Source organism: Penicillium psychrofluorescens (genome assembly GCF_964197705.1).
Source record: "Penicillium psychrofluorescens genome assembly, chromosome: 6".
NCBI lineage: Eukaryota > Fungi > Ascomycota > Eurotiomycetes > Eurotiales > Aspergillaceae > Penicillium > Penicillium psychrofluorescens.
This window is the reverse complement of record NC_133444.1, coordinates 2014791-2028896: the sequence shown is the minus strand read 5'-3', so window position 1 is coordinate 2028896 and position 14106 is coordinate 2014791. Positions and strand designations below refer to the sequence as shown.

Here is a 14106-nt window from a genome sequence, read left to right as displayed (position 1 = left end):
AGTTCCTGAGGCGGGGGCGTTGGACAAGGATGAGGCGAACGTAGGATGTGTGCTGGGCGGACAATGAATCGTAGGTCAGATCGGACAAGTAGAATAGCAGTTCCAGCAGTCCCTCTAAATCTGGAGAGAGCGGAAGAATGGGAATAATAGGATGATCAAGAAGAAGTGAAGTGGGGTTGGGATTATCGACGATAAGCCCGCCTGAGGCATCGCTCGACTGGGACTATGGATTCGATTGTATAGTGACTCTACTTCACGCAGACAGTAAATAAACAGACAATTGCAATTGCACTCAAGTTATTATCTCATACATCCAATAAGCCGTGGAAGATATCGTGGTATGGTTTTTTCAGTGGTCCCTTTTTTTTGAGCGCCCGGAAAAGCAGATCAGAAGACATATCGACAGGACCAACACGAAAACACCACAAAATATGTGCAAGACAGAAACAACAAAAGACGCGGAAGACACGGAACTAGAACGAAAAGAAAATCAAAAACGAAAACAGTGGGGGGAATCATACAGTCCCAAAATCGAACATGTACACCAGAATAAAAAGAAAAGAAGAGACAAGGGTTTGGAAAAAGCTTGTCAAGGGTATGGGAATAGAAAAGAATAGAGAAGACGAAGAACACAGAAAGAAAAAATCAAATGCACGGCAAGAACTGTAGATGAGGTTAGCAACACGATATCGCCCTCCTCCCGGGGAGACAAAACTCACATTCATCACAATGAGCATAGGAATGTCGAATACATCACGCTTTACCGTCCAGCAGTACGAGCATTCGACCTTTCCATCCTTGAATCCAAGCTGATTCATACCCGCCTCGCCGGCGATGCCGCCCTTGCGCAGGTGATTATTCCACTTGCCCTCATCCGACTGTGCCAGTTCCATGTCCTCCTTGGTCTTGTACTTGAGCAGCTTGCAGCGCGTCATCACGCTTCCTCGCGAATCACCAAACGCGAGCCGGGCAAAATCCTCGTAGAACTCGACCACGCTGTCGTCATCCAACAGTTCGGCTAAGAAGACCGGTTGGGGGCGTCCGCTGCCAGTCGAATTCTCGAGCGTCGAGCTTCGCGGTGTGAAACTGCCGCGTGATGTCGTGCCGGATTGTGGCATTGATGATCCGCCAGTATTGACGTTAAGGTCCGGTTCTTTCCCGAGCAACACGTCTTTCTTCCAGCCGGTCAGGATACTGAATTCCTTGCCCACGGCTGCGATCTCGCCGGTACGACGACAGACGATCGTCGGAGTGCCGCACGCATTAATGAAGTCCTCATATTCCCACAGCGTCCGCTGGAAGCACTTCTCCATGAACACGAGATCATCGCGATTCAATGTCTTGGTGGTCGCAATGAACGACGGCCGAATAGATGCCAGCGCTTTGGCAATGCGCACCGTCTTTTGCGGTGAAAACCGTCGTTGGATGAAGGCAGTCAGACTGTGGAACCCGGCGGTGTAGGCGTACGGCTCTTTCACACTCTCATAGATCGACGACGGGTTGCGATGACGCCGTTTCGGCCCCACTTGGAGGCTCTGATGCTTCAAGCTGGGTGTTGAGATCAGCGGCCGCTGCCCATTGGGCGCCAGGCTATTCGACTTGGCGGTGACCACATTATTGAAGGAAGGATCCTCAATCCCAGCGGTCGGGACATGCGGACTGGTGGCTGAGGCGGGGCTCGTGAAATTCGCTGGGCCACTCTCGATTGCAAAAGCATGAGGCGCATCAGGTTTCATGTGGCCCGGGAGCATGCCGTTCTGGCCATACACTCCGCTGACGTTCACATGGCCCGAGGCCTGTCCGCTCGACCAATCGTTGAGCATGGGATCACCAAACATGAAAGGCTGATTGTTCGGGCTTTCTCCAAACCCAGGAGCTGGCGTGGAGAACTGGGCTGACCCACTGCGGCCGATCGACCCGCGCTGCGTTGCAGAATCGCTGGGGGAATCTCCAGCTCCCGTGGCCATGTGACCAAGCATGCCAAACTCCAGAGCACCGTATCGATTCTCAAAGTTCATGCTGGACAAGTCAAAATTGAACAGCGCTGGGTCACTGGGATCGAAGAATGGCCCGGCCAATGTATTTTGGCCCTGACTAGTGTCCCCGGAGAGCGCGTTGCTGGCCGTGGGCTGGTTCACGGTCGAAGACAGACTGGCATTCCGGCTGTTCGTGGTATTCTTCATGTTGAACGTGGGCGACATAGGAGACTGGGTCGCAAAGGGACTCTGGCCCATCGAGGGTTCCTGAAAGACGTTGTAAGACGCCGCCTGCGACTGCGCCTGCTGCGGCGTGGGATAGAAATTGCCATTGGTCGCGGCATTCGGTGTTTGTTGCTGCGCGCTCGTGTTAATCGCAGTGGCGCCATTTCTGGGCATGTTGTTGCGCCCAGAGGGTTTGTTGTCGTAAAAGTTGTTGCTACCGACTCCGGGCATCAAGGCTCCGTCCGGGGCATCGTGCAGATACTTTGCCTTTTTGCGTACACCATCATGGCAAGCATCCTGGAGGCCGCGCTTGATACATCGCTGACATGGCCGCTCGTCACCTACATACACATAGTCAGTCAGCGGTCCTCAGAAAGAAAGAATTAAATGTTACGCGTACCGCAAGTCAAATGGGCGCGCTGGCAGGCAAAGCAGGCACGCCGGGCCTTCTTCCGACGCGGCCGCGAAGGGTCCTTCGCGTTCGCCTTGGTCATTTTACCATTTTTCGGATTCTGCTCTGAGTGTTCGGTGATATCAGGCGAGTCACGGTCTCCGCTACTGGGATCCGCCGAAGGGGCCGGAGAGTAGTGTTTGACCACCGCGCTCATTTCGGCATATGTTTCTGAGGGTCTGACACTACTCGGTCACGATCTGTGCCTTGTCACTTGGGTCTGAAACACGCGGCTTGGTGGCGACGGGACCCTCCGCGCACTCGATCTCTCGGGTGTGCGCGAACGCGACAGTCTTTTCTCTTTCGGTAACTGATCGTGAATTGACCGGTGGATTTGGTTCTGGAATCCTCTCAGAGGCCGGTCTTCAATCGTAATATTGCGCGTTCGCGACCAACGCTGGCGGGGGAGGCCGAGTCGTGGGTATAACGGGGAACAATCGACTCGATGCACGGCGGGACCAGGGTGAAATGACGCATTGAAGGGACTGCACGGCGAGCTCGGATATGAGGAGATCGACGCAGCGCTGAGGTGAGGCGCAAAAAGCCGAGCGGAATGAACGACGGCGGGCCGCGAATTGGAGTGGAGAGGGATATGGGCAGAGAAGACTGCGGGGAGAAAGCAGAAAGATCGACGATGCTGGATGAAGTCGAATCAAGTTCCGGGTCAAGCCAAGTCGGGCAGGCGGGGAGGGTAGACGGAGGAAAGGAAGAGAAGATCAGGCGCGGGGAAGAAGAACAAGTAGAAGTCCACTGGATGGGGTGCACTCCAACGGAACGTTCCCGTGACTCTCTCTCTACGTTCAGTCCAGTTGCAAAGAAGAGGAAGGAAGCTGACAGATGAATGACTCTGGATCTAACTTTCTGTTCTCCATACTTTTACCATTCCCGAGCTGGGTTTACCTAATTAAATTCGCGCAATTTGAACTCGGTACTAACTGGCTCTTTAGGCAACCCACGGATTCTCCCTCTATGAACTACCTAGTACCCACTAGTACTCCTGGAACTCCTAAAACATGTCCATCTCCATTATGAATCGTATCTCCCCCGGAGTGAGCTGTTTAGACAGTGTAACGCGTCATTTCCGCTGCGACTACCGCTGATTGGAAGCAGGCGTGTTAAACCGTATTGGCGCTGTGTCCCCGTCTCTCCCCCCGCCGGTGGCACGTGTGTATAGTAATTGAGTGAGGCATCGCGTTCCTGAAATATTTCACGGTTATTAGTTAGTTAGTGAAAGCATTATGATTCCCCGCTTTCCGGCCATCCTGAGTGGTGAGGGTGAGGCTCTTCCCGAAAAATCCCTCTTCCGGTTTGTCCCGAGGTGTCCTGTTCTTCGCCCCCTCGTGCCTCGGTTGGCTTCCGGGTAAAAGGGTCGCGACCAAGCGAGCTACAGTTGATGATTTCATCTTGGACTGGACTGTATGTGCGTGTGGATGGCCATCCATCCCCGGTTTCTGACAGGTAGCTAGCTATGGCGGAGCATGGTCTCTATTGCGATTAAATATTACACAGGGAGGATGCTGATGGAAAGGACAAGAACAGTAGAGCCGGCACGAGACCTGTTGCCTATTGCATTCCATTCTCGACTGCCCTGGTCCTGCACGCTGACTCTTTCATTGCCCGGGTCATGTGGTTGAGCTGGGATCTGCAGTTTGGGCCATATCCAATGCGACCATCCTGAAATAGCGACTTTCCATGCATTGCGCTCAGGTCTGCGACGTGGCAAACCGACTCTTCTTGCGGATGCGACTTCCATATCGGAAGAAAATGTACCTGCCAGAGGAAATGGAGATCAGTATATGACAGGAGCAATATGTAGTGTCTGGCGGGCTGCGAGAGACCCATGCACTCTGCGCAGTGCATGCAATCCACTGTGAGGATGCAGGGGCAATGCAAAATCCATGGGTCATAGCGCAGTGGGTATCAGCACTTACGGGAAAGGCATCATGACCAGAGTCAAGAAGCCTAGCAAGGTGGTTGCCCAGTGGAAGCCAAGGTTATTATACACTGCACGGCCGTTAGCAACGATGCCCACAACAAAAGAGTCTCCACGCTCTCGGGGCCAAGTAAAAAGAAGCAGACCAGCCCGGTTTGACAGCAAAATGTATACTGCATGGCCGCACAGAAAGATGCCCAGCCCCCGGTCCGTGGGATGAAAATAGCAACAGACAAGACAAACTTACTTTGGATACCGAATAGGGGGAAGATTCCTCCAAAGCTTGACCGCGAAAAGCTATTGGCGGCCAGTGCACTGGCGGCAAATGTTGGGTATGCATCTACCAGGAAGGTGAAGACGCCCGAGTAGACCAGGATGGTGCTATGATGGTCAGCCAGGATCGTCCCCACAAGAACCATGACGAAGTTGACAGGTAGATCTTACCCTGCACCGAACACGGCACTGCCAATGATAGGCGCAATCCAATGCACATCTGGGTAGACCGTCCATGCAAAGATGAAGAGCCCAATAGTGACCAGGGGTCCACCCAGGATCGCTGAGACAATTAGAAACGGGTTGTTGACTAGTCCCAAATTGAACACTCACCTGGTGGAAGCCGCCACTCCGGCTGAAAGTCATCGGTCTTTTGTGTGGCCTTTTCATGGTTGCGTTCCAAACGCTGGTAATTGCGGCGCCAGAACGGATCTGACAGGATCGCGAAGACCATGCCGACAAAGAGACCGAGGAAACACAGTCCACGCTGCCAGAGCACCATCCCATAGACCTCGTCAAAGACTAATTGGAAGGCACCGAAAAACAGATACAGAATGCCCAGCAGGATTGCCGAGAAAATACACAGATTGAGGCACATAGGCTCCAGGGCCAGAAGGAGTAATGGCCGGTACATGGAGCGTAGAACGGTTTGCGCCACCGAACGACTCAGTTTCTCGATCGGAGCTTTCCACCGGTCTTCTCCGGTTTCCTTGCGCAGTTTTTGCGCCTTGCGTCTGAGAAGCCTGAAGGGCACAGGATTAGTATATTGAACGTGATTTTGGTTTCATCACATACACTGGGTGGTATGTTTCGGGAACCAGGAAAACCATCGAAATCAGCAAAACCCCGGTCCATATCAACAGCACATAGAACGTCCAGCGCCTATTAAAACCATGAGTCCTGGTCAATTTCAAAGCATTCAATTCGAACATACCATGTCGTAAACTGATTGATGAATCCGCCCACTCTGTTGATCATCAGGTCAATCATCCCGAGGCAAACCGCGGTTGGGGACGGGAAGCAAGCTTACAGGGGACCGACTTCAGGCCCGACAAACGGACTCGCCGTATAGAGCATCATGGGAAAGGCTAGTTCATGTCGATCGAACAAGTCACCCACAGTACCACCAGCCACGCTCAGAAACGCGCTGCCGGCCAGTCCGTTGAAGAAGCGGCACACGAGCATCGTTTGGATATTCTGCGCCACCGCGCATGGAATCAACCAGATGAGAAATAGACTGAATGAGACGAGATAAATGTTCCGGCGGCCATAGAACTGAATTACCGTTAATTACTCTTTCTTTCTGAGGGTGGTGGGATCTGGAACATACCTCGGACAAGGGACTGAGAAATAGTGGGCCAATTCCTGATCGAACGAGAGTGTCAATAGCCGATCCAACGAGAATCACAGAAAAACGAACCAAGACCCCAAATAAAGAACGATAGTCCCAGAGTTGCAACCTCCTGGGAGCAGTTGAAATCCTTCATCAATTGGTCGTAGGTGGTGGTGTACATAGAGGACGTGCAAGTCCTACACCCGTCAGCATCCGCGATTGACCTCACAACTTACCAGGTATAGACCAAGCACTTACACACAGAGGGATCCCATGGAAACAATAATAACAATCAACCACTTCCTCGCCTTGCTCATATTCCTCGGATTCATGGCGTCATTCTCGTCCCAGCCAACCGTAAAGTGCTGCTCTTCATCTGTCCCGGCAGTTCCAGCCTCACCACCTTCTTCGTTTTGCAGCTGACCACCGCTGATACTCACACCGTCGTTTAGAGACCAATTGCGTTCGAGGGACCGCGATGACTGCGAGCGCAACTTGCGCAGTGGCGCCTCGCGCCGTTGTTCTTCGTCGTCGCCATCAGGGCCGTGAATTGGGGCAAAGACTCCTTCTTCGGATTTGGCATCCTCAAGCTCGTCATCGTGACTCTTTTCTGAGCCCGGTGCGGGGTCCATTGTAGTATGTCCGCAGAGCGTGAAACTCGTGTACGAGGAGAAACTCGGCTTCAACGCATGCGTGTGAGAATATGAAAGATTGACATCCGGGCAGGGCTTTATATACTGATGCGATTTATTTCGGTGTACCGCGCTCGCAAAAAAAAAAAAAAAAGAGAAGAAAAAAAAGTCCTGGGTGATTAGTTAGCAACCAACCTGGCTAACCAACTAGTAAACGAACTAGTTCCCTTCCCCCCATGTGACTTGACGACTTCTTCGGGGTTACTGCAAGGATGCGGAGATTACGGCCTTGTGCTGTAGTAGTCTAACCGGGAAGAAAGAAGGTACGTACTTGCTCTGGCATCGGTAAAATTGATTTGTCAGGGGCGAGCATCCTGATGGATTTCGAGGAATCCACTTTTTCGGCATTTGTGACACCGCGCAAACGGCCCAGTGATATCATCCCGGCTGGGCCAATCGGGCCGAACGCCGATATGGGCACTCGTGTTGACGGGGAGAGGTCTAGTAGTTACTGTGTATGTAGCACTGCCAAGGCATCGGTAAAGCTTGGCCGATCCCCATGTAGTAGACGGACGTATGTTCAATTAACTGGCTACGCGCTAACTACCAAGCTAGTCCACTGGAAAGCAATAACAACCAAACAAAGCCCTTTTCTCCAAGCCCAGCAGCACCCATAACTCCTTACAGTCACCGCAATGGGCCACTGTTTCCAGACAGGAAGATTACCCAATTAACCAAAAAAAAACCCCAATTCCAATCACAGCTCCAACGCAACCAACACTGTACATGAATATCAACAAGCCATCTACAGCGCCTGCACCAGCTGGCTAGCCGGCACGCCGTCGGCATTCTCCTCTGCCCAGGATCCCCACAGTGCGGGCTTGCCGCGGATCTTGAGGGGGCCGCCAATGGACTTGGAACCTTGCTCGGCCTGGACCGCATCCTTTGTGGCCAGCACCAAGACTTCGAAGAACATCTTGGTCGCGTCCGCCTTGCTGGCTCGCTTCTCGGGCAGCAGGTCCTGGAACAGAACGCTCTTCTTCTGCTCCGGCTCACCTAGACGCTCTCGCAGGATGTGCACGGCGTGCTGGGTGCCCATCGAGACGGGGCCGCTGTCCAGGGGACGCGTAGGATCAAAGTCATCCAACGGCTGTTGCATGCCATCATCGTCGGTCATATGCAGTTCCTGGTTATCCTCGTCGCCAGGGAACTCAATCTCCGACTGCGGAAGAGTGGTATCGAGACCAATCCCTTCGTCCACCGCCACAATCGCTTCTTCATCGCCAAGCTCCAAGGCCGGCACGTCGGCAGCCACATCCATGTCGGAGATACCGCTGTCGCGCTTCCGCTTGAGTTCACCGGCCTTCTTGACCGAGTCCAACGACAGCAGTCCACGAAGTTCGGGAGCCCAGCCACGACCACGCCCCTCGCCAAAGACGCTTGACACGAAGTCACCGTTCTGTTGCCGAGTCATCAACGTGAGCAAAACAGGATCGCGAGGCAGAAACGTGGCCGGCTTCAGAATCTGGGAACGATCTTTCTGGAGGGCCTTGACCACGTTGGAGGACATGGTGGGTTCCTTGTCCATTTCCATAAGCTTCTGGCGCTTCATACGCTGGCCATGCTGGGCAGCGTGCTCTTCTTGGTTCAATTCTTCTTCGAGTTGGTGCATCTGCACCGATCCGGCATCCGAGAGCGGGCTCCCCGATTCACGGTGGAATCGATGCTCTTCCGCACGAGGAGTCAGCGCACCGAAACCGTCATCGTTGTCAAAGTCCAGGCCCAGGTCATTCAAGTTGTCGTGAGGACCATCGTCATCCAAATTCATCTTGTCCGACTGAGCATCGTCATCACCAATATCCAATTCCAGGTTAACGTCGTCGTTGAGCTTCCCAGCGTCACTGATCATATCTTCTTCCATGGGGCGCGCCGGTGGCGCGTCACGACCAACTTCGATGGTCGTGTCATCATCGCCGATGTCAAGATCAACCAGAGAGGGATCTTCAAGTCGCAGAGGCTCCTGAGAGACAGATCGTCGGAAAGTGCTGTCAGGAAGGAACTGGCTTCCAAAGTCCAGCTCGCCGGGGCGCTTGCCCCCAGATGACTCAAGGTTCAGACCCTGGGGAAACAGTAGAGAGGTATCGAGATTTGTAAACAGGTCAGACTCGGTGAGAACGTCGGGAAGAGTAATGCCACCCGGCGCGACGACGGTACTCGTCAAATCATTGTTATTTGTTAAGCGGAAGGCCTGCGAGGTGCACATGGTTAGCTAAAACATTGGAACGCAACAGAGAACGGACGTACCATCTTAATTTTCATCAAGGCTTCGTTGCAGTCGTCGAGGAGGTAACGCGCTTTCCGACTGTAAATGCGGACGACACCCAGCAACAGCTGACCGCTCAGACGCAGAGCCATGGGCGCCTGGCCCTGGTCAACGATGGCACTGACACTACTCTCAATGTCGGACTGGAGAATGTGCGACTTGGACAGTTTGCGCTCAATGTTGGCCGACAGCCAGACGCGGGCCAGCGGCCCCGTCTTGGACAGGAGGGTCTCCGAGTAAAACATGGTGGACAAACAGGAATACACAAAGTGAATCCCAGGTAGTCCCTCCCAGCGTGGGATCGGGGCGTGGAGAGACTCGAGTCACCAAATGAGACGACGCGCTTGAAACCAGGAAAACAAAAACGAGGCGACCCCTATGTTGGTTTCGCGCACAGCAATAGAGAAAACCAAGCGTTGCAATCAGAGGATGGATTCAACACAAATAGACGCGTTCAGACCAAACCATCGAGGCGGATGGGATTTGGGGGGGTTGGGGAAGGAGGGGAGTACCGCGACAGGAGGGTTGAGTTGGCAGAGAAACCAGCGAGGAACGAGAGATGCGCGTCGGCATTCCAGCTGACCTAATGGAGGGGGCTGGGTGGTGGTCACGTGATCTCCACCGGTCCAAGAAGTATACGGGAGTAAGATGGGGCATCCAAACAATGGCTAAGACATAAACCTTGACAGATTCGTCTGAAAAACGTTACGTCGAGCTGGTTTCAAGGCGGCACGCCTACTCAACCGCGAATTCTAGGAATGGAAGACCCCTTCAGGGGAGCTCGCAAGTATCCCAGTTCGCGAACCCAGGCTCAGGATCTATCATCGTTTTTCCCATTCACTCCTCCCTAATTGTATCCGTTATGCTCCCAATTAGCCTCTGCCAAAACGTGTTTCATCAACGAACTCATGTAATAATAATGGTTCCCTGAATTGGCTTCTCTCTTAAGGCGTACAGTACGTATTGATGCCCCAGAGAGCGCACGTGATGTAGCACACTAGCCCCCCCTGAGCAGTCCGGACTAATAGCTCTTCCGGGGTCACCAAATGGGTAAAGCATCCACATCCTGTTGGCCTCTTCGCCCTTTCACTCGCCAGCTCTCCGTCGGCTATACGTCGTCTTCTTTTCTTTGTTTTTGGCCCTTCTCTCGTTCGCTTGATATTCCCCCTTCGCCTACTTACTCCTCGACTTGTCAATCTTAGGCGACCCCTGATTCTCCCTCTTCCCCCGGATTCAGATTCCAGCTTGACCCCCCGTCCAGTCCCACCAGTCTAGGCCCCGTGGATACTCCGGCCAGGTTGCATCTCCGAACAGTGTCTCCTTGCAGCATAACCAATTCGAATCAGGACGGGATGGTAATTGCTCTGTAATCGATCTGACGCGTGGTTCCCTTTCTTTTCTTTTTTCCGTTTCTTGTCTGCCAAAGCATGAGAAATGTCAAGGTCGACGACACCTGCGCTGCCTCTGCATAATGCGCAGATCCCCGACTCATCTCGAGGCGGGACACCTCTAGGAGCGAGACCAGAGGCTCCGTCGTCGGTAAGTCACTTGACAATTCGGGGCAATCAAATTCTAAGCCTCTGTGTTCTCCCAGATATCAACCTCAACCTACTCGTGGTTGGAGCCCCAAGAAACCGCCGAACGATTACGTACCTCCCTTTTACATGGCTTGACCCCTTCAGAGGCCGAGATCCGCCTAGCACGCGATGGATCGAATGAGCTACCCCATGAGGAACCCGAGCCCCTGTGGCTACGGTTCGTCAAGCAGTTTAAGGAACCGCTGATCCTTCTCCTTCTTGCCTCGGCTGGCATCTCGTTCATCATGGGCAACTACGATGACGCACTCAGCATTACCCTCGCGGTGACAATTGTCGTAACTGTTGGATTTGTTCAGGAATATCGGTCGGAGAAGTCCTTGGAAGCCCTGAGCCGTCTTGTCCCTCACTACGCTCATCTGATCCGTGACATTATGCCCCAGGCAGCGGGAGCTGACGGTAATATTCCTGTTCCACGAAATCTCGCGGATATGCAAGACCCTCGGAGCAAGAGTCCCAACTCAGTGTCCGCGGCAATCAAGGCCTCGACTACCGTCCCGGCAGCCGAGCTGGTGCCTGGAGATTTGATATTGTTCCACACTGGAGACCGCATCCCCGCCGATATCCGGATCACCGCTGCAACTCATCTCAGTATCGACGAATCCAACTTGACCGGAGAGAACGAACCCGTTGTAAAATTTGCAGCAGCGCTTCGGAGTACACGCGGAGGAGCCGTTGAAGCGCTGAAGACTGCCACTCCACCTCGATCGCCTTTTTACGACGCGCCTGCCACCGGAGCCGTTGGAGCCGATATTCGATTGAACGAGCAGCACAACATTGCATTTATGGGAACCTTGGTTCGTTCTGGCTACGGCCAGGGCATTGTCATCGCTACTGGTGCCAAGACGGAGTTTGGTAGCATCTCGGCATCTCTACAAGAAATCGAAAGTCCGCGGACTCCCCTGCAGCTATCCATGGACCGGTTGGGCCAGGAACTGAGCTATATCTCCTTTGGTGTGATCGGGTTGATTGTGGTGATTGGGCTCCTCCAGGGACGTAATCTCCTTGAGATGTTCACTATTGGCGTTTCCCTTGCGGTTGCGGCAATTCCAGAGGGGTTGCCCATTATTGTCACGGTCACCCTCGCTTTGGGCGTGCTACGCATGGCCAAAAGAGGCGCGATCATGCGGAGACTGCCTAGCGTTGAGACACTTGGGTCGGTCAATGTGGTGTGCAGCGACAAGACCGGTACGCTCACGCTCAACCACATGACTGTGACCAAGATGTGGCATTTCGACACCATCGAGCCGTTCGAGGTTCAACGGGACATGGCATCCGTGCTGTCTCCCGGTCCTGCGGCTCGCACTGTACTTCGGGTTGGTAACATTGCCAATAATTCCCGGCTGTCACGAGTCAGTGCCAACTCCCCAGCCAGCGCATCATCAGCGGCAGTACTATCGTCGACCGTCGACAGAGATGCGAGCTCCGTGAAGAGCCGATGGGTTGGTCAACCTACCGATGTGGCTATTTTGGATCTTTTGGATACGTTGGGGGAGGACGATGTACGCGATCGGATCAGTCCTCGCGTGTCCGAGACCCCTTTCAGTTCGGAGCGAAAATGGATGGGCGTCATCATTGGCAGCGGCACAGATGTCGCCCACGGTAGCTCCGATGTTGCCTACATCAAGGGTGCTCTTGAACAGGTTCTGTTACGATCCGATACCTACCTGACCAAGGATGGCCGAGAGGTTATCCTGGACGAGACGCGACGCAAGGTGATTCGCGAGGCAGGCGAGAACATGGCGGCAGAGGGTCTCCGGGTCCTTGCTTTCGCTAGCGGGCCCGTCTCCAAGGGCGGCAGGGCTTTGGGTAGCCGATCGGGAACGCCTGTTCTGGGATCCGGCGGTCAGCCCGATGATGATGATCGTTATAAAGGTTTGGTGTTCGCCGGGCTGGTCGGTATGAACGACCCGCCACGCAAGGATGTACACAAGTCTATTCGGCGTCTGATGGCTGGAGGTGTGCGCATGATCATGATTACCGGCGATGCCGAGACAACTGCTGTGGCAATCGCAAAGAAACTTGGCATGCCGATCAATGAGTCGTCCGGTTCGCGGTCCGTCCTCCGGGGCGACGAACTGGACCACATGAGCACCGCGGAGCTCGCTCAGGCCATTTCCACCACCTCGATCTTCGCGCGTACCAGTCCTGACCACAAGATGAAGATTGTGCGCGCGCTCCAGTCTCGCGGGGACGTGGTTGCCATGACGGGCGACGGTGTCAATGATGCACCGGCGCTTAAGAAAGCGGATATCGGCATCTCGATGGGCAAGCTTGGCACGGACGTCGCCAAGGAAGCCGCCGACATGATCTTGACGGATGACGATTTCTCGACCATCCTACGTGCGATCGAGCAGGGCAAAGGCATCTTCTATAACATCCAGAACTTCATCACCTTTCAACTCAGCACCAGTGTGGCGGCTCTCAGTCTCGTGCTCCTGAGCACTATGTTCGGGTTCAAGAATCCACTGAATGCCATGCAAATCTTGTGGATTAGTGAGTATTTGGTCTCGGGTCCCCATCAGGCACCTTTCCTCTAACTGCTTTTTCATCCAGATATTCTCATGGACGGACCCCCGGCTCAGTCCCTCGGCGTCGAGCCCGTGGACCCCTCGATCATGAACCGGCCCCCCCGACCCAAGACGGCGCGAGTCCTGACGAAACCGCTCATTCAGCGAGTCCTCACCTCGGCGATGGTGATCATGCTCGGCACCCTGGCCATCTACGTGCACGAGATGGGTGACGTCGACGACGGTCAGCCTCTGGGCAAGCGTTCTCGGGTGGTGACGGCGCACGACACCACCATGACCTTCACGTGCTTTGTATTGTTCGACATGTTTAACGCGCTGACCTGCCGCAGCGAGGGCAAGTCCGTGCTCCGCGGCGAGCTGCCGCTGTTCGGCAACAAGATGTTCAACTATGCGGTGCTAGGCTCGTTGGCCGGCCAGGCCTGCGTGATCTATCTGCCGTTCCTGCAGCGCATCTTCCAGACGGAACCGCTGGGGCTCGGGTCGCTGGTCAAGCTGCTGTGCATTGCCAGCTCGGTGTTCTGGGTCGATGAGGGCCGCAAGTACCTCCATGCGCTCCGGCGGCGGCGCGGCGTGGGGGCCGGTTATAGTGTGAATGTGTAGTTAATGCATGGGCGCCCGTTGTCGCTACCGATGTTGCGGTTGGATGAGTCCCTTATACATAATAGATGATCGGTCATGTGCCAAAATATATTCTCCGTTAATCATGTCTCGATGGCAAGCAAAAGAGACCGACGCAGGGGGTCGACTAAGCTCTGGATCGTAGGCTATACTTGGTATGAAAAAGAAAGGAGAGAAACCAGACCGACTCCATCCAGGAAGCAGGTAGATCGTGCC

General features: G+C 54.1%; 4 protein-coding genes across 4 annotated transcripts; 1 reads left to right on the top strand and 3 right to left on the bottom strand.

The window, feature by feature from the left end:
• Nucleotides 1-645: 645 nt before the first annotated feature.
• On the bottom strand, nt 646-2809 carry PFLUO_LOCUS9249 (Transcriptional regulator of nonfermentable carbon utilization; the record flags this gene model as incomplete). Its single annotated transcript, XM_073787057.1, has 3 exons — nt 646-663; nt 720-2542; nt 2602-2809. The coding sequence occupies 3 exons, from the start codon at nt 2807-2809 to the stop codon at nt 646-648; spliced, it is 2049 nt and encodes a 682-aa protein (XP_073643250.1).
• A 1546-nt stretch (nt 2810-4355) lies between these two features.
• On the bottom strand, nt 4356-6823 carry PFLUO_LOCUS9248 (uncharacterized protein; the record flags this gene model as incomplete). The annotated part of the gene is made up of 11 exons (XM_073787056.1): nt 4356-4422; nt 4584-4656; nt 4833-4966; nt 5030-5141; nt 5192-5601; nt 5654-5740; nt 5793-5825; nt 5889-6133; nt 6189-6223; nt 6279-6388; nt 6450-6823. 11 exons carry the CDS (start codon nt 6821-6823, stop codon nt 4356-4358), a joined length of 1680 nt encoding a protein of 559 aa, XP_073643249.1.
• An 805-nt stretch (nt 6824-7628) lies between these two features.
• PFLUO_LOCUS9247 (sister chromatid cohesion protein 1) lies at nt 7629-9391 on the bottom strand (the record flags this gene model as incomplete). The annotated part of the gene is made up of 2 exons (XM_073787054.1): nt 7629-9071; nt 9128-9391. 2 exons carry the CDS (start codon nt 9389-9391, stop codon nt 7629-7631), a joined length of 1707 nt encoding a protein of 568 aa, XP_073643248.1.
• A 1189-nt stretch (nt 9392-10580) lies between these two features.
• On the top strand, nt 10581-13872 carry PFLUO_LOCUS9246 (High affinity Ca2+/Mn2+ P-type ATPase-like protein; the record flags this gene model as incomplete). Its single annotated transcript, XM_073787053.1, has 3 exons — nt 10581-10685; nt 10741-13237; nt 13298-13872. 3 exons carry the CDS (start codon nt 10581-10583, stop codon nt 13870-13872), a joined length of 3177 nt encoding a protein of 1058 aa, XP_073643247.1.
• Nucleotides 13873-14106: the final 234 nt, after the last annotated feature.